General features: G+C 49.4%; 1 protein-coding gene across 1 annotated transcript in view; it reads left to right on the forward strand.

Moving 5' to 3' along the window:
• Window positions 1-330: 330 nt before the first annotated feature.
• The window catches only part of UBE2Q2 (ubiquitin conjugating enzyme E2 Q2), a 58,390-nt gene continuing 32,843 nt past the window's right edge, over window positions 331-25,877 (forward strand). Inside the window, exons 1-2 of the mRNA XM_071568770.1 lie at window positions 331-786; window positions 21,674-21,778. Coding sequence (XP_071424871.1) covers window positions 601-786; window positions 21,674-21,778 — 291 coding nt within the window. The 5' untranslated portion in view covers window positions 331-600. The remainder of the gene's footprint in view (window positions 787-21,673; window positions 21,779-25,877) is intronic.

The raw sequence follows: 25,877 nt of genomic DNA on the forward strand, positions 1-25,877 counted from the left end.
CAGGGGAGGGCAGTGCCAGGCAGAGCAGGGCAAGGGCGACAGTGCAGGGCAGGGCAGTGCCAGGCAGGAAAGGGAAGGGCAGGGCAGGGGCAGGGCACCGGGGGCAGTACCCGGGCAGTGCCGTGCCCGGGGGAGCAGCGGGACCCCGGGGCAGTATCCGGGCAGGGCAGGGCAGTGCCGTGCCCGGGGGAAGAGCGAGCCGAGCCGTGCCGTGCCGTGCCGTGCGTGTCCCGGGCGCGGGGTCGGGCCGGGCCGTGCTGAGCCGAGCCGAGCCGAGCCGTGCATATCCCGGCGCGGGGCCGGGCCGGGCTGAGCAGAGGGCAGGCCGAGGGCGGGGCGGTGGCGGCTGGGCCGGCCTGCCGGGAGGCAGCGCAGGGAAGGGGCCGCGCCGCGCTTTGCCCTTTTCAGCGGGCGGGCGGGCGGGCGCGGGGGCCGGGACCGAGCGAGCTCCGCCGTGCCCGCCGCTGGGGCTGCCCCGGCCCCGCAGCTTCCGCCCCGCAGGCGCGGCCGGGGCCAGGGCCAGGGCCAGGGCCAGGGTCGGGCCGGCCCAGCGCACGGAGGCGGCGGCGGCGCAGGCCCGGGCCCGGAGATGAGGCCAGGATGTCGGTGTCAGGGCTCAAGGCCGAGCTGAAGTTCCTCGAGTCCATCTTCGACAAGGACCACGAGCGCTTCCGCATCGTCTCCTGGAAGCTGGACGAGCTCCACTGCCAGTTCGTGCTGCTGCCGCCGCCGCCGGGCTCCAGCCCGCAGCCGCCGCCGCCGCTCACCATCCACTGCAACATCACGGTGCGGGCCGGGCAGGGCCGGGCACGGGCTCGCCATTGTCCGCGGGGCGCGGGGAGGGGGCGCAGCCTCGCGGGTGACTCAGCACGGGGGGCCGGGGCGGGGGCTGCTCCGAGCGCCCTCCCGGACGGGACCGGCGCCGAGGCCGGGGCCCCTCCGAGCGCCCTCCCCAACGGGGCCGCCGCAAAAGTTACGACGGGCGCGGCCTCTGCTCCTGCGGGGGCTCCTGCGGGGGAAGGACGCGGGGCCGGAGCCGGAACAAAGGGCAGCCAGAGCAGGGACGGGGGCAGGACAGCCGGGCCCGGGGCAGGGGCACGGGCAGGGCAGCCGGGGTAGGGACAGGGGGCAGGCCCAGGGATACGGGCAGAGCAGCCGGGCCCCACCGCCCACCCCGTCCGGGCCGCCCCGGCGGCGCTTCCCCCCAGCCCGGGCGCGGCGGGCGCCGCTCCGAGTGCGCAACACGGGCCGGCCTGGGGCGGGCGGGGCGGCCCGCGGGGCTCGGGACGGCGGGGAAACAGTGACACTGCCCCGTGCCCTGCCCCAGGGGCTCGGGACGGGAGGACAGTGACACTGCCCCGTGCCCTGCCCCAGGGGCTCGGGACGGCGGGGAAACAGTGACACTGCCCTGTGCCCTGCCCCAGGGGCTCGGGGTGGGGGGACAGTGACACTGCCCCGTGCCCTGCCCCAGGGGCTCGGGGTGGGGGGAAACAGTGACACTGCCCCGTGCCCTGCCCCAGGGGCTCGGGACGGCGGGGGGACAGTGACACTGCCCCGTGCCCTGCCCCAGGGGCTCGGGACGGCGGGGGAACAGTGACACTGCCCTGTGCCCTGTCCCAGGGGCTCGGGACGGCGGGACAGTGACACTGCCCCGTGCCCTGCCCCAGGGGCTCGGGGTGGGGGAACAGTGACACGGCCCCGTGCCCTGCCCCAGGGGCTCGGGGTGGGGGGACAGTGACACTGCCCCGTGCCCTGCCCCAGGAGGTCGGGGCGGGAGGACAGTGTCACTGCCCTGTGCCCTACCCCAGGGGCTCGGAACGGTGGGGGAACAGTGACACGGCCCTGTGCCCTGCCCCAGGGGCTCGGGGCAGGGGGACAGTGACCCCTTGCCCCACCCCGACGGGCTCGGTGGGGGTGACAGGGACACAGCCCCCTGCCTTGCCCGGGGGGTTCGATGGGGGTAACAGTGACTCTGTCCTGCCCTGGGCTGGCTCCCCCTGCCCTGCCCGGTGGGGTGGCACTGTGGGGTGACAGTGTCCTCTGCTGTGCCGCTGCCCTGCCCGGTTGGGGTGGCACTGTGGGGTGACACTGTGGGGTGACAGTGTCCCCTTCCCTGCCCGGTGGGGGTGGCACTGGGGGGTGACAGTGTCCCCTGCCCTGCCCCCGGGGCTCCAGTGCCACGGCGCTGCCTCCAGACTCGTGTGGGGGTACCTGCCCAGGTCTTTGGGGCTTCTCATTCCTGTGTTGTTTGGGTTTTTTTCCTCTTAAATTCACTGAGCTTTGCTTTAAACGAGTGGAAGAGGAGCTGAATAAAACGTTCAGTGTTGTGTGACATGGTAAAAATCCTCTTGTTGTTTTAGAGTTTAGGGCCTAAACTTGCCAAAGGACTGGAACATGTTGGTCTCTGTGACTCGCGTACAGGAAAGTGCTGGGCTTCCCTTGGGTTGGTTGTAGTCATAAATGAATTGAAATGCCTTACCAAAATTCAACTGAAAAGTGGCATATTGGAAAACTTTGGGTGAAAATAGCATGTTTGGGTTTGAGAAAGATACTGCTTTTTGTCTTTGCATGAAACTTGCAGTGTGGAGTGAGAAACATTCATATAAGTGTGAATATCTCAGTACTGAAAGATGAAAGTGTGCATGCAAACCAAGCAAATCTAATAATAATCCTGATCAGATCCTCACTTGCCTTAAAGTAACTTTATTAAGTTAAAGCAGACTGGTTAAGCAGACCTTTCAGGTTTCACAGTTAACTGTTGTGAGAAGTCAGTTTTGTGGTCATGGGACAGGTGTTCGTTTTACTGGATACTTGTAAGACATAAGATGTTTTTTATGGTAAAATAAACAAGATGCCTTGGTGTTCTGGTTTTCAGACATGACCCGTCAGATGATGGACTGTGTGACTTCCTATAAATATTTTTTATTCAGTAGAGTGTTACATTGCTGAGCAGTTTGGCAGTTGCTTTCCACACAGCATGATGTATTTATTTCATTGATGCCTCTCTAAACAGTAAAATGAAAGGTTTGACTGTGCACCCTCAGTTGCCAATTGAGTTTGATGGGTTATTTCTTCTTAGACAAGTGACAGCGAAGAGGAAAGACGTGAAGTTGTGCCTGAGATTTGTGCTGTGGTGTTTATCTACTTCTGAAACTGCTTTTGTTGTAACTACTTTTGATAGTAATTCTTAACTTCCAGAGAAAATGCCCACTTTGGCTGTAGGCCTTTGGTTGAGGAGTGTCTGAGCAAGGCAGAAACAACTGAGATCACTGTTGTGGTATTTGTGTGCTAATGAGGAAACAGTGTCCACAATCTGCTCTTACAGCTGCTGCCCCAAAGGTCGGGAGGTCTTTCCCCTGCCATTAGAATTGTGGCGTCTGAACATGTAAAAAGAGCAGGAAAAGTTCCATTTCAAACCCTGGACCTGAGACTTTGCTTTGATGACAGGCTGTGTCTGAGTTTCCTGAAACGTGTTTCCCTGTTCTCTGTGAGCAGCTTGGTGGTGCTTTCCAGTGTTGACTAATTTGGGGCTCTTTGAGAGAACTGGCAGAGGCAGCCTGAGATACAGAAGTTGCTGCCTTGGAACAAATGGGCAGCAGGTGACAGAGCCAAGAACAGAAAGCTCACCTCTGTGTGTCTGGCCTAGTTTTTTGGCACAAATGTTGGAACTCATAAGTGTGGCAAAAGTGATTGGTTTGGGTTTTTCTCTCCCTCCCCACTGAATGGGGTCTCTTGGCTCTGACTCCTGATTGCCTTCAGTTTTGGGGTTTTTTTTGTAGGTGATGTAAACTAGAAAAGCTTCCTGTGCTCCAGTGGCTCTGCAGGTGCTGTGGGAACTACAACTTCAAATAGTAGTAGTGTGGAAACACTGGTAAGGCTATGGAATTGTTGGTAAATATGGTTTTTGGGGGAGACTGTGCGTCAGAGGCTGCTGTCTTAATGCTCTGGATTTGCAGAGCAAATATGTAACTTTAGCTGTTTGCTTTTCTGGCCAGTTTAACCCCTGCAATACTGATCCATCTGGGGTGTTTTCCTCACTCAGCACAAAGTGAGTTGTGTGTCCTGACACTCAACAATCCTGTTAAGGGGAAGAGTAAACAGAAAGCTTAATAATTTCACTTTTGTTTGTGTGTGGTTCTGTTGAGATACATCAATATTTCATCTAAAGTGGCAGCTGTCTAGCACTGTGTAGAGATGCTGAAGTTACAGGAGAAATATCTGGTAGGGAAGGAAACTTTCAGTAGCTTCTCTACCCAGTCTAAAAATAGTTCTGACAACTAAGTTGCTCTGATATTCCCAATGCATCTCTCTCTTTTTTCCAGTCTAGAGAGAGAAGGCAGAGGGAAGAGGAAACATGTTCCTGGAGATGTGAAGGAGAATATCTGCTTAGGAACTGTGTTAGTCTCCACAAGTTTCCTGACTAAACTTTGTTTTGGTCAGAAGTCTGCCCTGGCATTTCCCACTGAGCTGACCTGCTGATTGCAATTTGAGTTTAGAGCACTGTTAAAGTGCAGTATTGGCTGCAGCATCCTAAGGATAGTCTGCTTGGGACACTAACCACTGCTTGAAATTAAAGCAAGATACATTTTACTTCATAGTCTTATAGAGTGGCAGCCAAACTTTGTCCAAGTCTGCCCTTCACTATTTCTGGTAGTGACCCATATTGGAGCTTACATGGTTAATCAGATTATTTTAAAAGAGGCACTTGAGGGTGGAGTCATCCCTGTCAGAACCATTGCTGCTTATTCCTGAGAACTGTCTAATTATTGAACTTGTTCAGGCTGTGTACCTTCACATTCCCATTTTGTTATGCCAATAGCACTGTCTCCATTTGGAGTTTTATTTCTGGTTTTCTCAGATCTACTTTTTGTTTAACTGCACTATTCCAATTGATCAAGTTCAATAAACCTGGTCCTCTTGTGCATGTTTCTTGAAATAGTGTCAAGACTGTGGCCTTCCTTAAAGGAGTGATTTAAAGAAAATCAAGATATTGATAGTGTTTATTGATCATGACTTTAGGTAACTGTCCTGCAATACAATCTGTAGTTTGTTTGGTACCTTATCAGATTTAGGTTATAGTTTTGCAAAGGGTGTGTTAGAATTTTCTACACTCAAGTCTTTTCCGTGTTATTGCAAGAAAAAGGACTGGTCTGGACTGCTGTAAAACATTTCCTATTTATTATATCATCTCTTCAGAGAGAAAATGGACATTAATCTCTCTCCGCCCATCCACAAAATTACTATTGCAATTCTGTGTCCTCAAGGAACACTTGCAGGTAGAACAGGGTTTGTGCCAACTCTGAGGGGAGCAGAGCTGCCCCAACAGGGTTTGTGCCAGCTCTGAGGGGAGCAGAGCTGCCCCCAACAGGGTTTGTGCCAACTCTGAGGGGAGCAGAGCTGCCCCAACAGGGTTTGTGCCAACTCTGAGGGGAGCAGAGCTGCCCTCAACAGGGTTTGTGCCAACTCTGAGGGGAGCAGAGCTGCCCCCGACAGGGTTTGTGCCAACTCTGAGGGGAGCAGAGCTGCCCCCAACAGGGTTTGTGCCAGCTCTGAGGGGAGCAGAGCTGCCCCCAACAGGGTTTGTGCCAGCTCTGAGGGGAGCAGAGCTGCCCCAAAGAGGGTTTGTGCCAACTCTGAGGGGAGCAGAGCTGCCCCAAAGAGGGTTTGTGCCAACTCTGAGGGGAGCAGAGCTGCCCCCAACAGGGTTTGTGCCTCCTCAGGAGGAGCAGAGCTGCCCCCAACAGGGTTTGTGCCAGCTCTGAGTGGAGCAGAGCTGCCCCCAACAGGGTTTGTGCCAGCTCTGAGGGGAGCAGAGCTGCCCCCAACAGGGTTTGTGCCAACTCTGAGGGGAGCAGAGCTGCCCCCAAAGAGGGTTTGTGCCAGCTCTGAGGGGAGCAGAGCTGCCCCCAACAGGGTTTGTGCCAGCTCTGAGGGGAGCAGAGCTGCCCCAAAGAGGGTTTGTGCCAGCTCTGAGGGGAGCAGAGCTGCCCCCAACAGGGTTTGTGCCAGCTCTGAGGGGAGCAGAGCTGCCCCAAAGAGGGTTTGTGCCAACTCTGAGGGGAGCAGAGCTGCCCCCGACAGGGTTTGTGCCAACTCTGAGGGGAGCAGAGCTGCCCCCAACAGGGTTTGTGCCTCCTCAGGAGGAGCAGAGCTGCCCCCAACAGGGTTTGTGCCAGCTCTGAGGGGAGCAGAGCTGCCCCCAACAGGGATTGTGCCAGCTCTGAGGGGAGCAGAGCTGCCCCAACAGGGTTTGTGCCAACTCTGAGGGGAGCAGAGCTGCCCCCGACAGGGTTTGTGCCAACTCTGAGGGGAGCAGAGCTGCCCCCGACAGGGTTTGTGCCAACTCTGAGGGGAGCAGAGCTGCCCCCGACAGGGTTTGTGCCAACTCTGAGGGGAGCAGAGCTGCCCCCGACAGGGTTTGTGCCAACTCTGAGGGGAGCAGAGCTGCCCCCAAAGAGGGTTTGTGCCAGCTCTGAGGGGAGCAGAGCTGCCCCAACAGGGTTTGTGCCAGCTCTGAGGGGAGCAGAGCTGCCCCCAAAGAGGGTTTGTGCCAGCTCTGAGGGGAGCAGAGCTGCCCCCAAAGAGGGTTTGTGCCAGCTCTGAGGGGAGCAGAGCTGCCCCCAACAGGGTTTGTGCCAGCTCTGAGGGGAGCAGAGCTGCCCCCGACAGGGTTTGTGCCAGCTCTGAGGGGAGCAGAGCTGCCCCCAACAGGGTTTGTGCCAGCTCTGAGGGGAGCAGAGCTGCCCCCAACAGGGTTTGTGCCTCCTCAGGAGGAGCAGAGCTGCCCTCAACAGGGTTTGTGCCAACTCTGAGGGGAGCAGAGCTGCCCCAACAGGGTTTGTGCCAACTCTGAGGGGAGCAGAACTGCCCCCAACAGGGTTTGTGCCAGCTCTGAGGGGAGCAGAGCTGCCCCCAACAGGGTTTGTGCCAGCTCTGAGGGGAGCAGAGCTGCCCCAACAGGGTTTGTGCCAACTCTGAGGGGAGCAGAGCTGCCCCCGACAGGGTTTGTGCCAACTCTGAGGGGAGCAGAGCTGCCCCCGACAGGGTTTGTGCCAACTCTGAGGGGAGCAGAGCTGCCCCCGACAGGGTTTGTGCCAACTCTGAGGGGAGCAGAGCTGCCCCCGACAGGGTTTGTGCCAACTCTGAGGGGAGCAGAGCTGCCCCCGACAGGGTTTGTGCCAACTCTGAGGGGAGCAGAGCTGCCCCCGACAGGGTTTGTGCCAACTCTGAGGGGAGCAGAGCTGCCCCAAAGAGGGTTTGTGCCAACTCTGAGGGGAGCAGAGCTGCCCCAACAGGGTTTGTGCCTCCTCAGGAGGAGCAGAGCTGCCCCCAACAGGGTTTGTGCCTCCTCAGGAGGAGCAGAGCTGCCCCCAACAGGGTTTGTGCCAACTCTGAGGGGAGCAGAGCTGCCCCCAACAGGGTTTGTGCCAACTCTGAGGGGAGCAGAGCTGCCCCCGACAGGGTTTGTGCCAACTCTGAGGGGAGCAGAGCTGCCCCAAAGAGGGTTTGTGCCAACTCTGAGGGGAGCAGAGCTGCCCCAAAGAGGGTTTGTGCCACCTCAGGGGCTGCAGGGCTGCCCCAAACAGATGCCGGTCTGTGCCGTGCGGGGCTGTGCCGTGCGGGGCTGTGCCGTGCGGGGCTGTGCCATACTGGGCTGTGCCATACTGGGCTGTGCCATGCAGCAACACCCTTGGCACATCAGCGATTCAGTTCAGGTGATGTGGCTGACTCAGTAAACTGTTGCTCTCTGCTGGGAAGGATTTCTGCTTTCACTGGAAAATACCCTGCTGCTAAATCAGAGTTAGGAGCTGCTGCGAAAGGCCTGAAGAGGTTGCTGTCTGCAGGTTACTGCAATTGATGGGAGAAGGCTTTATTTTCACTTCCAAACCAGAAGGGATGAAAAGTATTACCTGTGAAGCTTTTGACAAGTTGGGTATATACAGAAAGCGAGTGTATTAGAACACATGACAGTTCTTCAAAGACATAAGATTTTAATATTAAACTCACTCCTAGTTAATGCCTAGGCAGCTGGTAACCTCTTAAAAAATTGCATATTTGTACACAGAACTAACCACATAATGAATGAGGTGTTCAGTTCCAACCACAGGTTGGTTTTTTTTAATCACTAGACATTCTGTATTGAGGTTGAGACCTTTGTTTTGCAGTATATGGATACCAGCACTGTATAAAAGCATACACAACTTTATCTTGATAATATGTAGTTTTTGGCTAGAATAAGATACACTTGGTGGTCTAAGAAAGACCATCAATGCAACTATTTTCAAACGTAGCTTATGCAATAGAAATTGAGAAGTTTAATATTGTTTTATTTAGCAAACCAAAATTAAGCAAAAAACGAATTACTCAAAGAGTGAAAATTTTAATTTCTCTTTGTATGCCAAGACAGCATATGGGAAAAGAATATGGCAAAAAAGAGCAGGAGGAATCTTTTGTGTGTGGGAGACAGGATCTTTCTGGCCCTACAGCCTGTTGTGGTGTGTGAGAGGCTGTAACCAACACCTCAGGACTGTGCAGATAGTTCTGTCCTCTCTACAGTGTATAAAGTGCTTCTAAAATATCCCAGAAAGCCACAGTGGTGGGCCTGAACTGGAGAGGCTGCCTGATGTTGAGTCTTCAATGTACAGGCAATCATTCTACTTTGCAGTGGGTTACTCATGTGAGTAATACAGTAATTCCAGAGCTGGGATTCTGTGGTCCTTGAAAGAGCTCTCTGTGCACCTTTATATTTAAAAGAATTAAAAGTTTTGTAGAAAGAATTAACATTTTTTCACTCAACATGCTCCCTCGTGAACTGTATTGATGAGTTGTTGATACCCTCAGCACGGATTGGAGATCCCAGTTGTTGTATGAGTCAAGTGTGGTGTTGTCTGTGCCCTCAGTGTGTGCTGGTGGTGGTGTCTGTGCCCTCAGTGTGTGCTGGTGGTGGTGTCTGTGCCCTCAGTGTGTGCTGGTGGTGGTGTCTGTGCCCTCAGTGTGTGCTGGTGTCTGTGCCCTCAGTGTGTGCTGGTGTCTGTGCCCTCAGTGTGTGCTGGTGTCTGTGCCCTCAGTGTGTGCTGGTGTCTGTGCCCTCAGTGTGTGGTGGTGTTGTCTGTGCCCTCAGTGTGTGGTGGTGGTGCTGTCTGTGCCCTCAGTGTGTGCTGGTGGTGTCTGTGCCCTCAGTGTGTGCTGGTGGCGGTGTCTGTGCCCTCAGTGTGTGCTGGTGGTGTTGTCTGTGCCCTCAGTGTGTGCTGGTGGTGTTGTCTGTGCCCTCAGTGTGTGCTGGTGGTGTTGTCTGTGCCCTCAGTGTGTGGTGGCGGTGTCTGTGCCCTCTGTGTGTGCTGGTGGTGTTGTCTGTGCCCTCAGTGTGTGCTGGTGGTGTTGTCTGTGCCCTCAGTGTGTGCTGGTGGTGTTGTCTGTGCCCTCAGTGTGTGGTGGCGGTGTCTGTGCCCTCTGTGTGTGCTGGTGGTGTTGTCTGTGCCCTCAGTGTGTGGTGGCGGTGTCTGTGCCCTCTGTGTGTGCTGGTGGCGGTGTCTGTGCCCTCAGTGTGTGCCGGTGGTGGTGTCTGTGCCCTCAGTGTGTGCTGGTGGTGGCGTCTGTGCCCTCAGTGTGTGCCGGTGGTGTCTGTGCCCTCTGTGTGTGCCGGTGGTGGCGTCTGTGCCCTCTGTGTGTGCCGGTGGTGGCGTCTGTGCCCTCTGTGTGTGCCGGTGGTGGTGTCTATGCCCTCTGTGTGTGCTGGTGGTGGTGTCTGTGCCCTCTGTGTGTGCTGGTGGTGGTGTCTGTGCCCTCTGTGTGTGCTGGTGGTGGTGTCTGTGCCCTCTGTGTGTGCTGGTGCTGTCTGTGCCCTCTGTGACACTGCTGCTGCTCCCAGCCCAGCCAAGGCTGTGCCCTGGGAGGTGCCAGAGCTGTTTGCTGCACTCAGGACCTGGCTGGCATGTTGGAATTCTTTCCCGAGTTGCTGTTTCTGGAGTGTTTCCCAGGCGGGCTCTGCCTGGCTGCACAAACAGCTGTCCTGGCACAACGGAGAGCACAGGCACGGGGGGAGCCTGAACCCAGCAGTGCCAGCAGAGCCCTTGGTGGCACTTGGGGCCACTCCTGGGTGCAGCACCGAGGTGACATTGGGCCCTGGGCCTCCACTGCTGCCTGTTTGTTGCAGTGACAGCTGGACCAGGCTTAGCTTCCAGTAGTTTATTTTCTTGTAAAATCTAATTCCTTCCAGGAGTCTGGGAGATGTGAAGATGGAGACAGTTCTCTAAATCATATTATTGTTAGAAAAGAAAAAGAGGGGGCAAAATTTCTAGGTAGAAACAAATGTTTGTAGAAGCTGGTTAGCAGGACTGAGTACCATTTTAGTTATGCCTCACTGTGGACTGCTGTTCAGTACTGGCAGGTTGTTTGCCTTTATGTAGTTTTGAAAGGTTATAAACCCCTGAATTCCTGGCTGAAGTTGAATATTAGGTTGGGGGTTTTCCCCTTTAAACAATGAATGGTAGTGTTCTGTTTTTAAGAGACACAACAGTTGATGATTTAGTATGTGTTCCACTGTGTTTCTTCAGCTGCAAACTCTGTAGAAGCAAAAATGACCTCTCGCCACCTCCTAGAAGACAACTGGAAAATTAAATGACTGATTATAGTAAGAAAAGGCTATTTAACGTTTAGATGTTCAATCAGCCTGCCTGTATGCACTACAGTGGAAACCAGTATCATCTTTGATGGAAACAAGTATCCCAGTTAGTGTGTGTCTTACTGATTTCTTGCTTCCAGCTGTAATCTCTAAATGTGGTATGAAAATAATGACCTTACACATGTTGCTTTTTTCCTCTCTTGCATACAAGACATCCTGGTGTGTTAAGTACTGCAGAGCAGCTAATGACTGATTTCTGAAGATTTAGTATGAACTGTATTCTCCTTTCTGTCAGACCTTGCCATTCTCTGCCCTCTGAGGGAGGGTTTGTACAGTTGCACATCCTGCAGTATCTCCTTCAGTGTGGATTCAGAGAGGCAGCAGCAAAGCTCTGTCAGAACCTGTGTGGTGGCATTAGAAACAAACCAAAGCGTTCCTGAGCAGGGGGGTTCAGGGTACCACGGGCTTCCCTGAATTCTTGGAGTAGGAAATAACTGTGGTGAGAGTTGTGGTATGGAAGTTACTAATGGCAAACATTGGCTGAACGCTGTGGTGCTGAAGTTGGGTGTGTGGGGGGCAGAGTGCCATGGAAATGGCTGTGAGGGGAAGGGCTGTGGGCAGGGAGCGTCGGGCAGTTGGGGAGGGGCTGCTGGGAGAGCAGGGCTGGCAGGTGGGCACTGGGGGGCTGGCAGGTGGGCACTGGGGGGCTGGCAGGTGGGCACTGCAGGGTGCTGGAGGGTGGGCACTGCAAGGGCTGGCAGGGGTAAGGACACCAGAGCAGCAAAGCCTCTCCTTTCCTGGCCTGGGGTGGCAGTGAAAAGTCCTTGTATCTGCAGTGTCCGCAGCACAGCAATTTTGCAAAGGGAAAAGGTGCCAGAGAGAAAGGTTGTTCCCAGAGAGGGGGAAAGGGCACAGGTAGAAGGGCTTGCTGGGTGTTTTGAACCCTTGAAATATGTACATTCCTGGAGTTAAAGAGTATGAAGGGAAGGGTGGATTTTTTGAGTGACAACAGAAGTGGTATCAGACTGCACACTGTGGAGTCAATCTGTGAGTGATAAAGGTGAGAGCAGATCTGCAAGAAAATTTTTTATGAAGTTCAACTGGGGAGAGAGGGACAAGTCACCACTTAGCTATAATCAGTTCTTCAGTTCTGGCCATACTAGAAGCCACTTCTTGCTACTCTGGCTTTGTGACACTCACCTTGATCATACCTTTTCTGAATGTACTGGTCTGTATAGTTGCAGAGGTAGGTAATAACTCTTCAGGGTTAGGATGAGTTGCTAATTTGTTTCAAGTAATTAAACCTCTGCAGGAATTTGGGCACATAAGGTGCTGTGCTGTGAGTAAGGGAGTATTGGAGAGTCAGGTTTGCAAAACACCTTTTCCTTTAGCACGTGTGTCACTCTCATAAGGTAAGGCATTGCCACCCTGAGTGCATGTGCAATGTATGTGTGTTAGAGAGAACCCCCTGTGCCTCACAGCTCCCAACCAACCCGCCCCAGACAACTGGCAGGATGAGGGTCCCAGCACACAGTGGGGGTTTTGTGTGTGAGGAGCTTGGTCTGACTGCTGTGAGGTGCTATAGGCAAAGCCTGGGTAAGTCTCAGCTCCACAAGCATCTTCCCAATCAGCAAGTCCCTCAGTCTGGAGCAGAGCTTTGGGCTTTGCTCAGTTTGCAGTGGATGATCTGCAGCGTTATTTGTTGCTATTAATACTGGCACAGCAACGTTCCTCAGCTCGCTTAGCTGGGTTGGCCTCGGCAACAGTTTACATTTCAGAGACTACACACTACTCTTGAACAACTGTCACTTGCTGTGCTGTTGGTGAAATCCTGCCTCGTGTGGAGCTGTGTCTGAGCAGCAGCACAGTAACATTTGTTGGGTTTTTACTCTGGGTCTATACAAAAGTGTGAGGAGTGTTTGTTTTTCCTGTGAATTGCCTTTAGTGGAGACATGGCATGCTGCATTATGATGATGTCCTGGAGAGTAAAATGGTGCTTCACAGTGATGATCAATAACTGTTACCAGAAAAGTGCCTTTTTTTCCTTTTATGCTCAAAATCCCTGTTTTAATTCTGTGTAGTTATGTTACATTGGCTAAGTGGCCTTCTGCCTTTTGTTTTCTGAGGGGAGAGGATGAGGCTGTGGCAACTGAGAGTCTGATAAAGCTGATTTCCCAAGGGTCATGTGCAGTTTCATGTGGCCAAATCGACAGTTAGGACATTTAGTGTAGATGAAATACTTTGGGTGATGATGACTGACAGTAAAAACTTGACCCTAAGAAATGTAAGAACTACGATGCCACATCTGCATGTGTGTTTGTGGCTGTTTGAAGTGATGTTTTGTGCCTTTGCTCCTGGGGTTGTAGATGGTATTGGCTTCTTCTCAGGTCATGATGTTTGAGCAGTGAGAGGCACGTGTGCCTGGATAGAGGGAGATGGAGGTAAAACACAAAAGTAGCTTGGATTATTTCACAAACCTCAAAACTATTCACGTCTTCTATTTGCCTATTGGAAAGCAGCATTTGCTTAAGTTTTGAGGCTATTTGGGGCTTTTTTTCTTAAAATATTTTTTTCTGTCTTGTGTGTATACAAAATAAAAAAAAGTTAAGGATTCCATAATAATTTCAAGATTATTCAGCCATGGGCTTGGGTTGAACAAGTGAATTTGTGCAGATGAAACTGCAGATTACAAAGTGCTTGGGGTTTGGAATAATCTGTACACAGGTGAATTGCCATGCCAAGCATGTTGTTGCTTTAGTTCTGTTGTGGTCATCTTACAAAGATTGGCACTTGCAGGTGCTGCTAAATCTGTGTATGGCCAAAGGTGTTGCAGGAACTGAGCCCTGAGTTGGTGGAGGACCCTCCTGTTGTCCTCGTGCCCTGGCACAGGGAGCGGCGCAGGAGGGGCAGTGTCAGGGCACTGCCTATGTGTCTGAAGCCTGATGGGACAGGAGGGCAGTGCCACTGCTGTGCCCAGGAAGGCAAAAGGGATCTCCAAACCCTTCTGTGTTCTCTTAGGAAGCGTTTCTCCCCGGTTGCCCCCATGGCAGCGTTCTGCCATCAGCAGAGCCTGTTTGTGCAGAGGGCTGTGCTCTGGTTGGGCCGGTCTGTGGCTGCAGAGTGACCTCTACCAGAGGTCTGTCCAGAGCCTTGTGGGTAGTTACGGCCATGAAGCACCTGTGCCTTTGACTCTATATTTGATAACAGACACAATTCTAAACCAAGGTGCTCTGCTGCCCCATTCCCCTGGGAGTGTGGGAGAGGCAGAGCTGCCCCTGTCAGCTGCTCCCTCAAAGGGCTTGGCTTCAGCAGCCCTGAGCGTATTAGAGACCCGACCTAGCACAGGATTAGGGGATTCTCTCACCTCCCTCCTGCAAAGGTGCCAGATGATTAAATTCTTGCAATCCCAGGGATCCAGCCACAACAGGATGCTTCACCTGGGATTGTCTTGTGTGGGCTGTAGCTGTCAAAGAGCCGTTGAACTTGAGAGTGGAACTGCAGTAGTTTGGTGTGTTGAAAAGAGAGAGATTTGAGGTGCCTCACCAAACACAGGAGTTGTAACAAGTATCCTCACTACCCTGAGCTTGTCAGGCCTCAGAGAGAGTGTAAGAAAAGTAAAGCTAATCCAAGCTTGCTTTGTGTCATTTAGAAACAGTTAAAGATCTCTGTTTAACTGAACTCTAGTGGATAAATGATGTCCTGCTGTTCACATGCATTGGGCAAGTTACTAGTATGTTATATACTATTTTAAAATTCAAAAGGAAAAGTAGGTTGAAGTTTTCCTCTTGTTCAGTAGAGGTAGGTAAAATTCACTTTGCTTCCTCACTACTGCCAATATTAAATTTCATTTTTAAACCCTCCATTGCAAAAGCTTTTCTTAACTTTTGGAATTCTGGATCATTGAAATGTTAGATTCTTAAAGAAATGGCAGATTTTTATATATATACAAGTGCAAATGACAGAATGTTGTCACGTTCAATGAATTATCTATACAACAGTAAAAGGTGGTGTCTGGATGTTTGAAAATACAAATTTTAGTGCGTGTAGTAACTTGAAGTTTCTGGGAAATGCTTTAATTTGGATTGCTTTCTTTTTTTTCTGAATTATTACAAAGGATGAATTGAAAGGGCAGATGACAATCTGGTGATTTATAAAGCTTGTGTATTTCCCTGGCACTTGAGGAGCTGCTGGTAGGAAATGCTTTTAAGCTGCCTTTGGGAAATTTGGCCCCTAGTAATGGGAAACAGTCTGTCAGTTGTGTAATCACTCCAATGCTATTTAGGCAGCTGTAAGTACTAGTGTTTTATGATCATCAAGCTAAACTTTAGCTTTAAGAATATCTTATCAAATCCTGATATTATTGTTAATATTAACTCTGTGCTTTTTTTTTCTTTCTCTAAAGGCAGGTTGAGACAGGTGAAAAATAAGTAGTGAATGATTGACTAACAATTGCAAATAATGTGTACTAAATTGCAGTTAATTGTGTAGTTTAATCTTCAGTATTTGTTGAATGTTCATGTAGACTATGTATGATCTAGTTCTGCTCTTTAATTCAAATGGACAAGCTTGGCAGCATCAGGGTGCCTGCTGAGGGAAAGCATCTCTAGTTTGAGATTGTGTTTGTGACTGCAAATGTACTCCCCTTCAGAAGGTGGATTAGCCCTCTGAGGTGTCTTGTTCCATCAGGATTTACTCACTTCACTCCCAAGATCTGCTTGAGCTGGAATGGTCTCTCCAGCCTTCTCAGTGTATCCAAGCTAATTAAAAGATCTGGGAGTTTGATGCTCTGCTTTTTGGAAGTAAGGGAGGGGTGAAGAAAAATTCTGAGACGGAGAAGATAAAAAACTAGAAGTGCTGTTAGGAGAATTAGTGAAGTTTTGGTTGTAGCTGGTGTAGTTCTGTTCATGATGGAGATTTTGCAAAAATTTAGAAACAGAAAAGAAATAAAACTTACATGGAATTTTGTTCAGGCTGTATGCTAAGGATTTTTAAAAGAAATCCCCCCACTTCTTCCACCTACTGTGGGAAATTAAAGCCAATTAAGAGCTGTCCCCATGGTACTGTGAGTTAAATCATCCTGTGTTTCAATGTGTGCTCCTGCCATTTCACCAGGATCAAATGGCACTGGGTACTCCACTGCCTCGTAGCAAACTGTGTGTACAGGTTTGTTCTAATCAGGAGTGAGACCAAGGTGTTTTGTTTCAATTTAGCAACCTCACAATTTCAGCAGTGTTGGAGTCATTTAGAAACAGCTCATTTCAAAGTCTCTTACTGACATCAAAACTGTGTCACTGTAGCTTTAGAGAGCAGGATAAAGATTATATAACATTGCAAGAAAAACAGCCTTATTGTCAGGGATGAGAAAGCTTAGATAGGATATACTTAGATGACAGATCCTGCCCAGGAAAAGCTGTCTTAATGTGTGTGTTCCTGGAGTCTTCTGTCACTTTTTGCTGCCTTGTTTTTTTTTGTAAGCAAAATTGTTAGTAAAATATAAGTAGAGGATGGAATGGAATGGAATGGAATGGAATGGAATGGAATGGAATGTCTGAACAGTGAGATCCTGTGTGTATTTTCTAACAGGCTGTGGTTTTCCTGGCTGATTCGATTGGGTTTGGAATTGTTGCCATGGTGGGAGCACAGGGCTTTAGTGCCTTTGTGTTCTCTGTGTTTATTAGAGGGCTCAATTCTTTTCCCTCAGTCTGGTACAGAGGGGGTTGTGTTCACAAAGCTGCCAGCCTGTCCTGCTGCTGATACAAAGGCTCTGCAGAAGTGATGATGCCATGAATTGGGATTGTATCTGGGCTGCTGTAAACATGGAGCCTTTGTCCTGGGCAGAGCCTGGAGCTGTGATTGCAGCGTGGCACTGCCTGGGGCACATCCTGCTGGGCACAGCCCGTGCTGGCTGCAGGCACTGCCCGTGGCACATCCTGCTGGGCACATCCTGCTGGGCACTGCCTGTGGCACATCCTGCTGGACACTGCCTGTACTGGCCATGGCACATTCTGCTGGACACTGCCTGTGGCACATTCTGCTGGACACTGCCTGTGCTGGCTGTGCCACTGCCTGTGCCACTGCCTGTGGCACATCCTGCTGGGCACTGCCTGTACTGGCCATGGCACATCCTGCTGGACACTGCCTGTACTGGCCATGGCACATCCTGCTGGACACTGCCTGTACTGGCCATGGCACATCCTGCTGGACACTGCCTGTACTGGCCATGGCACATCCTGCTGGACACTGCCTGTGGCACATCCTGCTGGACACTGCCTGTACTGGCCATGGCACATCCTGCTGGACACTGCCTGTGGCACATTCTGCTGGGCACTGCCTGTGCTGGCTGTGCCACTGCCTGTGGCACATCCTGCTGGACACTGCCTGTGGCACATCCTGCTGGACACTGCCTGTGGCACATTCTGCTGGGCACTGCCTGTGCTGGCTGTGCCACTGCCTGTGCCACTGCCTGTGGCACATCCTGCTGGACACTGCCTGTGGCACATTCTGCTGGGCACTGCCTGTACTGGCCATGGCACTTGCCATGGCACTGCCTGTGGCACATCCTGCTGGGCACTGCCTGTACTGGCCATGGCACTTCCCATGGCACTGCCTGTGGCATATCCTGCTGGGCACAGCCCGTGCTGGCTGCAGGCACTACCTGCGGGCACTGCTGTGGGCACTGCCTGTGGCACAGCCCGTGCAGAGCCTGGGCCTCCTGGGATGAGCTTCTTGCAGCTTTTACTTGCAGAGAGTGAGAAAGTGTTGTGTTACAGCAATTACACAAAGGATCTTGAACACTCAATACAGGTGATGGATTATATACAAAATCACTGGCTGTTGGCTGTATAGTAGAAAGCCCAAAATAACAGGGGCTTTTTAGCCACTGAGAAATCAAATAACTGCTCTTCTAGGCCTCCTCTCCTGAAATGCTGTCTGTGCATCTGGGAATTCTGTGTGCCTTAAGGGAAATAACAGCTCAGATCCACCCCTTATCTCTCCAGGGTGCAGATATGGAAGAAAAAGCTGCCATCGTTCTCTCAACAGAACCAACTGGTGAAGTGGCCTACAAAGCACAAGCTCAGTTAGTTTTAAGTTGCATGCTGTCCTTACAGACTCCTGAACCAACTTCTACCTCAAATTCAGAATGTTGGAAGTTTTGTGTGTGAATTCTGTATTGCAAAGTACAGTGACTCACATCCACATGGAAATCAGCTGTTCCAAAGACAGGGATTGCACACAGGTCTAGAGAAACTTAATGCCATTTATGAGTTTAAGTTAAATGAATGTATTTATTTGTAAGTCTGAAGAATTAAAAAGTGTTGCAACCAAATGGTAGTTTGGTTGAACTTGTATTTTAATATTAAGCATCTGTTGTGAAAAAGTTGGAATGTGCAATTAAATAACCTTAATCTAAAAATCTGAACTCTTTTCTGATAGAGCAGAGTAAATATGCTCTCAGTGTTAAAGAAAAGCCTTTCTGAGAAGTGCATTCATGTTTCAAAAGCTAAATCAGACTAAAAACTTTTAATAGCTGGTACTTAATAGGGCATAGTCGTTCATATGTGCTCTACACTAATAATCCAAGCAGGGTCAAATTGAAGGTTCTCTTCCATACAGGAGGACTTGTTTTCAGTGCAGAAACTGGCAGGAGAGCAGGACAGGAGGAAGGGCTGTCCTTCAGGGTAGGAGGCACAGTGAAGTAGCCCCTGTGATGTGTTCAAACACACAGTGGGATTGCAGATCATCAGCCCTGCTCTCAGTCCTGCTCCTGCCTGGTGGCAGATGTGCTGCAGGCATTTGGGAGGAGGGTTTTCCATGGGCCTCCAGACTGGGATAGGCACTGGTTGCACTAACAAATGTCCTCCTGTGGGTTTGTTCACTGCATCCTTCAGGTGGAGAAAGGAGAAGTGAAGTTGTGAGGCCCAGGGCAGTGACCCTTCCCCTGGACTCTGCCTTTGGGAGGCCACACCTTGAGTGTTGTGTTCAGTTCTGGGCCCCTCAGTTGAGGCAAGAGATTGAGGGGCTGGAGCGGGGCCAGAGAAGAGCAACGAGGCTGGAGAAGGGACTGGAGCACAAGTGCTGTGGGGAGAGGCTGAGGGAGCTGGGGGTGTTTAGCCTGGAGAAGAGGAGGCTCAGAGGTGACCTCAGCACTGTCTGGAACTGCCTGAAGGGAAGTTCTGGCCAGGTGGGGGTTGGTCTCTTCTCCCAGGCACTCAGCAATAGGACAAGGGGGCACGATGGGCTCAAGCTCTGCCAGGGGAGGTTTAGGTTGGATATGAGAAAGAAATTCTTTGCAGAGAGAGTGCTCAGGCATTGGAATGGGCTGCCCAGAGAGGGGGTGGATTCTCCATCCCTGAAGGTTTTTAAGATGAGGCTGGACGTGGCACTGAGTGCCATGATCTGGTAATCACAGTGGGGTTGGATCAAGGGTTGGACTTGATGATCTCAGAGGTCTCTTCCAACCCAACTGATTCTATGATTCTATGAAAGAATAATACAGACAGTGAAGAGGTGAGCTCTGTGCTGTAGCAGTCTTGAGATTCCAGAGATGCTTTAGAGGAGAGGTGGCAGGTGTTCGTCTTGTCTAATGATTGCAATTAACAGACCTGCATATACCTGGGCTGGCACAATTTTAACAATGCTGGATTTAAAAAAAAACCAAAAAACACAAAAATACATGTTAGGAGAATGTGCATACACAGCCCAAGTGTTGGTTGTATCTGGGGAATGTTCTTATTCTAATGAGTTTAAGGATTCTCAGAAACAGATGGCTCAGTGAGGCTTGGAAGGGATTTTGCTTGTTCTTTGTAATTCCTGATGGGAATGTTGGTGGAAGGTAATGTCATGTTATTGGTGTTTCCTCTCTGCCTCTCTAACTAAGGGAGCTGGCCAGAGAGGTTCAGGTGTCAAAAATAGCTGCTCCAAGCAGGTCTCAGGCCGTGGGGCCACAGTTGGCAGAGTTTCCTTTGTGATGTTCCCACTGTGCACCAAGGTCAGTGTGTGAGGTGAGGATATTGCACCATGGCAGAAGACTTTACAAGTAGGTTGCATGTTATTAAAAATGAGTGAGATGCTATCAGTGCAAAGCCTGGAATATCTTGAATGAAGTTTGGTGACTAAAAATAATAGTTTGGAAACCCAGGGGCAAAGGGGAGTTCATCCTTGTTTCTCCCACAGAGTGGTTAATCCTTCAGAAGTTTATTGAGTGAAACTGAGGAGAAAATACACTTTTCCCAAGTGCTGGATTGTGTGAAGGAAGAAGGTGATTAAAGCACATGTAAGTGCCCATCTGTGAGCTGCCTTAGCCATAAACCTGGGCAGGCTGAGCACTGGACTTTGCTGATAGACATGAGAGGAGTCAGGCCTGAGTTAATAATCAGAAATGGCTGTTCTGGGGTCTCTGCTTTGTGTAGAGTGTGCTTTGAAGTGAGGATGAAAGATGTGAACAGTCTGCCTTTTCATAAAGGTACTGGGAATAAATACCATGTATTCTTTTAAGGTGCTTTTAGCTGTGATTTAGAAAAAATAAACTTGAGGGGATTGAGCTTGTTAAAAAGTTTATGCAAAGGCTTCAGGGTCCAGGTGGGGATTTTAGATCTCCTGCTGGGGTAGTTGTTTTGCCAAAACTGGTGTCCTTTATCTCATCACACAGGTTTTTATGGGCTTAGAAGGTCAGTGAGGAAATACACTTTGTATTATTAAAAGCCAGTTTTAACATACTTGTATTTTTCTCCAGTTTTCAAACTTTGTAAGTGTTGAAGAATGAAACATGATTTGTTGTCTCTGGAATGAGAAAGATGGAATTTTCCCTTTTCAACTGCAGTGAGGGAAATGAATTCCAAAATAACATGGGAATTTTCAGACTGGGGGATGTGAAGGTAATATCTGGGTGATAAAACTGAGGTTCAGCAATTTGTCTTTAGCTACTAAAATTTAATTGAAGGAATGAGAAGTGGAGAATACCTTAAATAATAAACCAAACCAAGTAAGGTCCAGACACGTCAATGATATGAAGGGACAGTTCCTGTTGAGTTGGAAGCTCCATGGTTTCCTCCATCCTCAGTGTTACCAAACCTGTGAGAGGCAAAAATTGGGATTGCTTTTTGAAGCATCTAAACCAGAGGCAGGGGATTTCTGTTTGCCTTTCTGTGCAGGGGTGTTTGTAGCACCTTTTGAAGGGCTGCATGTTGTGGTAGCTGGGGGACAGAAACCCCTCTGCCATGGACTGTATGAGCAGTGTGGGCACATCTGTGCCATGTGCTGATGTGCCCAAACAGAGGCTGGTTCTGGAAACTGAAGTGCATTTTTAGTCCTGGGAACCCACTGGGTGTTGCTGCCAGTGGGGTGTGCCTGGCACTGCCTGGCACCTGCAGGACTCTGTGCATGGCATGGGGTGGGGCTGGAGGGGCTGGGCAGGGTCTGTGCCGGGGATTGCTCGACAAGCACTGGGAAGTCCTCCAGAGCCTTGGTGGTACAGAGAGAAACCAGCAGATTTTTGGTGATCTGCAGTGACCTGCCCTCCCAGGCAGGAGACATGGACTGTATTGCTTTGGTCAGAGCTGGAACAACTTCAATAATCCTGTTTGAGGAGGGAATCTGAAGGCTCCAGGTTTCATTGCTTTTTCAGCTTTTATTTGGAAGCAGCTGTGTTTTTATGAACAATCAGCATTGATACAGTTTTATTCTTTGGCCTGTGCTACTTAATGAGTCCATTTTTGGGTAATTATCACCTGTACTGCATTTTTAAATTTCTCCCCCCGCTTCACCTGCCTCCAAGACTGTAAACTTTTCAGCTCTGTTTCTTATGTATATCCCATCATCTGAGCAACATTAAAATAAGACAGAACACCAGAAGAACCAGTTGGCTCCATTTCTTTCAACCTCTTTTGCATTGCCTAAAAAAGTGGTGTTAAAAGCTCCTGTGTTCCCTGACACAGAGTAGGATAAAAGGTGATGTTTATACTGTGTTGTGAAATGTTGGGAGTGAATGATTTTTAAAAGGTTTTTTTCTTATTTATTTGTTTGATCTTGTGTTTGTTTTTGTTGTTTTAACAGGAGTCTTACCCCTCTTCATCACCAATATGGTTTGTAGAATCAGATGACCCAAACCTGACTTCAGTCTTAGAGCGTTTAGAAGATATTAAGAAGAGCAATACTCTGGTGAGCAAAGTGGTTTGGTTCTTTTGGGCCTTTACTTGGGTTTGGGTGTTCATTTGGCTTTGTCACATTAACAGCAGTTCAATTAGTTGAGTAATCCAAAAGATTTCAGAAAGGAGGAAAAGATCACTTAAATGCTTACTCTGTGAAAGAAGTTAAGTTTCAGCCCCAGTAATTACAGTGTGAAGCTTTCTGAAAATAATTAAACAGTGAAGTGGATGAAAAGGAAAGGTTAAAACTACTGAATTAAACAGCTCTTGTAGAGTTTTCTTTGCACAGAGATTAAGTACAGAGGCAAAAACTTTGTGTTCTTGAGAATGTGTATTCTCCAATACATGGCCATAATACAACTAATTCCTGGTTTCAGTAAAGGAAACTTGACCTGGCAGCTTCTGGGTCATCAGCAGGTTTTTCCTCAGGCACTGACACATCTGAACAGTGTTGGGACTTTGGGCAATTGCTGCTTGAAGAAGATCTTTGTACAGATTCTAGTGGTTGTTTTGCATTTCAGAAAACTCTCAAGCATTGTATCTTAGTTGAGTACCTTTACATGTGGTGATAGGAGGTCTCTCTGTGTGTAATATATAAAAATTAACTTCCCACTCTGTGTAGGAAAGTGAGTGTCCTTGAAGAGTGCTTGGAGATAAATGTCACTGCAGATGCAGTTTGTTCCACAAAGAGTGGTATTGCAGCATACTGACAGATGCAGTGAGGAAGGGTTGTTTTCCCACTCCAAATTCAGCTTTGTGGATATTAAGCAGCCTGTAAAGATGATCTTTATTAATAGATTATTTTAACATGTTGTGTTTATTTTTGCATACAGGACTGTGCTGCATACAAAGCAAATGAGTGTGCAGAAACTGCTCATTGCAGGGGTTATGTGCTTAGTGTTTGCCTGGTTTGGGAGGAATATTGGATGTTCTTAGAAAATCTACTCCTTGTCATGTTGTCATGTTAATGTAGCACATCCAACCTTAAACAAGTGCCTTTTTCTAAATAATATTTAGGATGCATTTGAATGCTAGCAGAAATAATTAGGAAACTAATAAGTAAATGAGAGTCTTGGTGGACCTTGCCATAATTACAAACAATGGTAGTGTTTTAATGCATTATGTTGGATGTGGTGGCAGAGACAGAGGGCTCAGTTGTGTATTTTCTACTTCAGCCTAAACTTTAAACTGAACTGTGTTCTGAAGAATGTACTAGATCTGTGGCTTTTGCCTAGAAAGACATAGAATATGAGGGTAGCAGCAGAAAATGTGCCAAGGGAGCTTCCTGCTGGAATACCCTTTGCAGAGGATGGTGCAGCTGGAGCTGGTGTGGCTGCTGGTTCCAGCCTGAGGGTTCTGAGCAGGGTGTTTGTGTGTGAGTGGCTGCCCCGGGGTGGGAGCTGGGCTGGAAACCTGCCTGGCACTGGCTGTGCTGGTGCATGTGCACACACTGCTGGTGTGCCTGGGAAGCAAACAGCTCCCATATCAAGATTGTACTTGCCCCTGTGAGTTCAGGCTGCTGGGCTGATGTAACAGGCACCTGTGGATGGCCCAGTGGGTTCTCAGGAATCCACCCTGAATCATGTTATGCCACGATGAAGACACATGGGAGTGGTTGGAGAGATAAATACACTACAAAATCCAGTTTCTTTTTTTGCTCCCAAGGTTTGGCTTTGTGGGTTTGGGTTTTTTTTTTCTCCCTACTCTACAGTTTTTCTCCATGGAACTCCATCCCCTTCAGTGGCATTGGAGCAGCTCACACAGACTTTTTGGAGTAGGGTAGAAAGGGATAGGGAACTACCTGTGGAAATCCAAAGGCTCCTAATTTATCACACTGTCTCCTGAAAATTCACTTAGTTTAATTTAGATTTCCAGAAAGTTTCAAGCCAGTTTTCATTTAATTTATTGCAGATAAAGGATCATTAGTGCCATGTTACTCTAAACTCAGAAGTTATTGGAGCAGTCAAATGTTGAAGGGGAGTTTGCATTGGACTCTCCCAGGAGCCCAACTGGACACAGTGACTGTGCTAAAGCACTGCTGGCACATGTTACCCTGGTTTGCCTTCTCTGGGATTACTCTGCCCTTTCTGCCTGCACTGTAACTGGTATCAGTTGTTTGAGAACTGAGGAACTGCTCTTCAGACACTGATGTTTGACAGGGCAAAGCCTCATCATTTGACCTGGTAAAGGGAAAAGTGGCATATGATGTTGAAATCATGCACATGTTTCCTGGAAGATCTTCTGTGGGTCTGAAACTGTGTTAGTTGTCTTGCATGAGTGTGGTGCATTTGCTGTGAAAACCTGTCAGAGCACTAAAAATGGGAAAAGGTTGTTAGGAATGTGACCAGCATAGATGTCCTTAGGTTTGCACACTTTAGCTGCCTGACTGTCAGTGTTGAACAAGTTCCAGCAGTAGATGAAGGGGCTGCATGGTTCTTTCAACCCCTAGTGTCTCCTGAATTCCTTTTCAGACCCTGAAAATCCAGCATCACATTAGATTTGGTAGGTATGAAACTGCCATCTGCCTTCTAGTGGTTGTGCCATGCAGAAGAGAAGTCCTGCTGCAACTGTCTTGTTAAGTTTAATGTGATGGAAGCTGTGTGGGGCAAGGCTGAAGCATCAAACCTTACTTTGTGACATATTAAATGTGACTGTACACTACTTAGAGGTTTGCTTTTTAAACAGGGAAGCAGAGTTACATTCAGATGAGCAGCTTTAGTTCTCACACTCTCCAGACCTTAAACTTGCATGGAAGGTGTCAAAAGTGCAGAATTCCTGGCATGAGTATGTTCACAGCTTGAATGTGCTTCGGTGGTGATGGCTCAGATCGAGTCCATGTGTGGGCATTCCAGGGAAGAATGTTGTCTCCTGCAAACTCCCAGTGCAGCAGCAGCTGATTATGGATTAGAGTCAGAGACAAAGTGCAGGAATAAGCTTTGCTTTGGTTCCTGGAACTGGCCAAGGCTGCTGGGTGTGTGTGAGGCCAGCCAGGTGCTGGCACAGCTCACCTGGAGCTCAGTGGTGCTCACAGGCCAAGGGACGATCAGTGCCTTCCTCTGATTCCATTGATGTTCTCCTCCAGCAGTGTCTCAGTGGCAGGCTAAGGTTGATTGGTTCCTTTCTTTTCATACAGATACAGTGTATGTGTATGGGTAGGTAGATGCACGTGGAAGAGTGAGGTCTGTGTGTACTTACACTGTACTTCTTGGGGCTGTGTTTCTTGGTAATCAGAAAACAGGGTGTTTCATTGTGAACTCAGCAGGACTGGAATATCATCAAAGGTATCCTGAAATTGTTAATGCTTTCATACTGCATTAGAAAGATCTCATCATGCATAAAGAAGCCTCCTAAGGTAGCCTGGCTTTCAGGAAAAAGTTGTTCTAAACTGTTCTCAGATGTGTAGGATGTTAACAAAGGGAACAGAAAATTCCAAGAGGTGTTTTTGTGTTCTAAACCAGCATTATGGTGTCCACAACTGCCTACTTCTCAGAACTCCTGAAGCATTAAAAATTACAAGGGTATCATAATTTCATAATTTTTGTTATTTTAACCTGATTAGGATCAATACAGTAAGTTTATAAATGTTGTTGCATTTGGTCACTTGAGTGTTTCCCCTCTGCAGGCTCCTTACATGGCTCCTTTAATACCCTGAGGGTTGTGCCTTCTGGTTGTGCATCCTGTGTTCAGTTTGTGCTTTAGGCAGTCTGTGTTCCAGGGAAACTCCTGGTGTCCTGACAGCCCCTTTTCTTCAGTAGACTCAAAGTGTGTGTGTTAAGCATTCACTTTACATTAATCAAGCCTGTGAAGTTACCCTGGAAATACATTTAAATTACTGATATATGACAAAAGTCTGCTCTGCCACTTGATACAGTCTGTTCATGTACATACCAAATCACACCAGCCCTGCTTGGACCAGGGGCTGTATCAGATGTCTTCCAGATGTCCAAATTATCCCATGATTTGATAAGGGATAACAGTGATGGTGATCCATGGCAGAAGGATCAAGGGTATGAAACTAATTCCTGTGGAGGAAAAATGTAGCAGTAATTATGGAAGAAGGGTTGTAGAGAGGGGATCAGCTTCTCGCTTGCACATTGTAGGCTCTGATGCCA

Source organism: Pithys albifrons, chromosome 13, assembly GCF_047495875.1.
Source record: "Pithys albifrons albifrons isolate INPA30051 chromosome 13, PitAlb_v1, whole genome shotgun sequence".
NCBI lineage: Eukaryota > Metazoa > Chordata > Aves > Passeriformes > Thamnophilidae > Pithys > Pithys albifrons.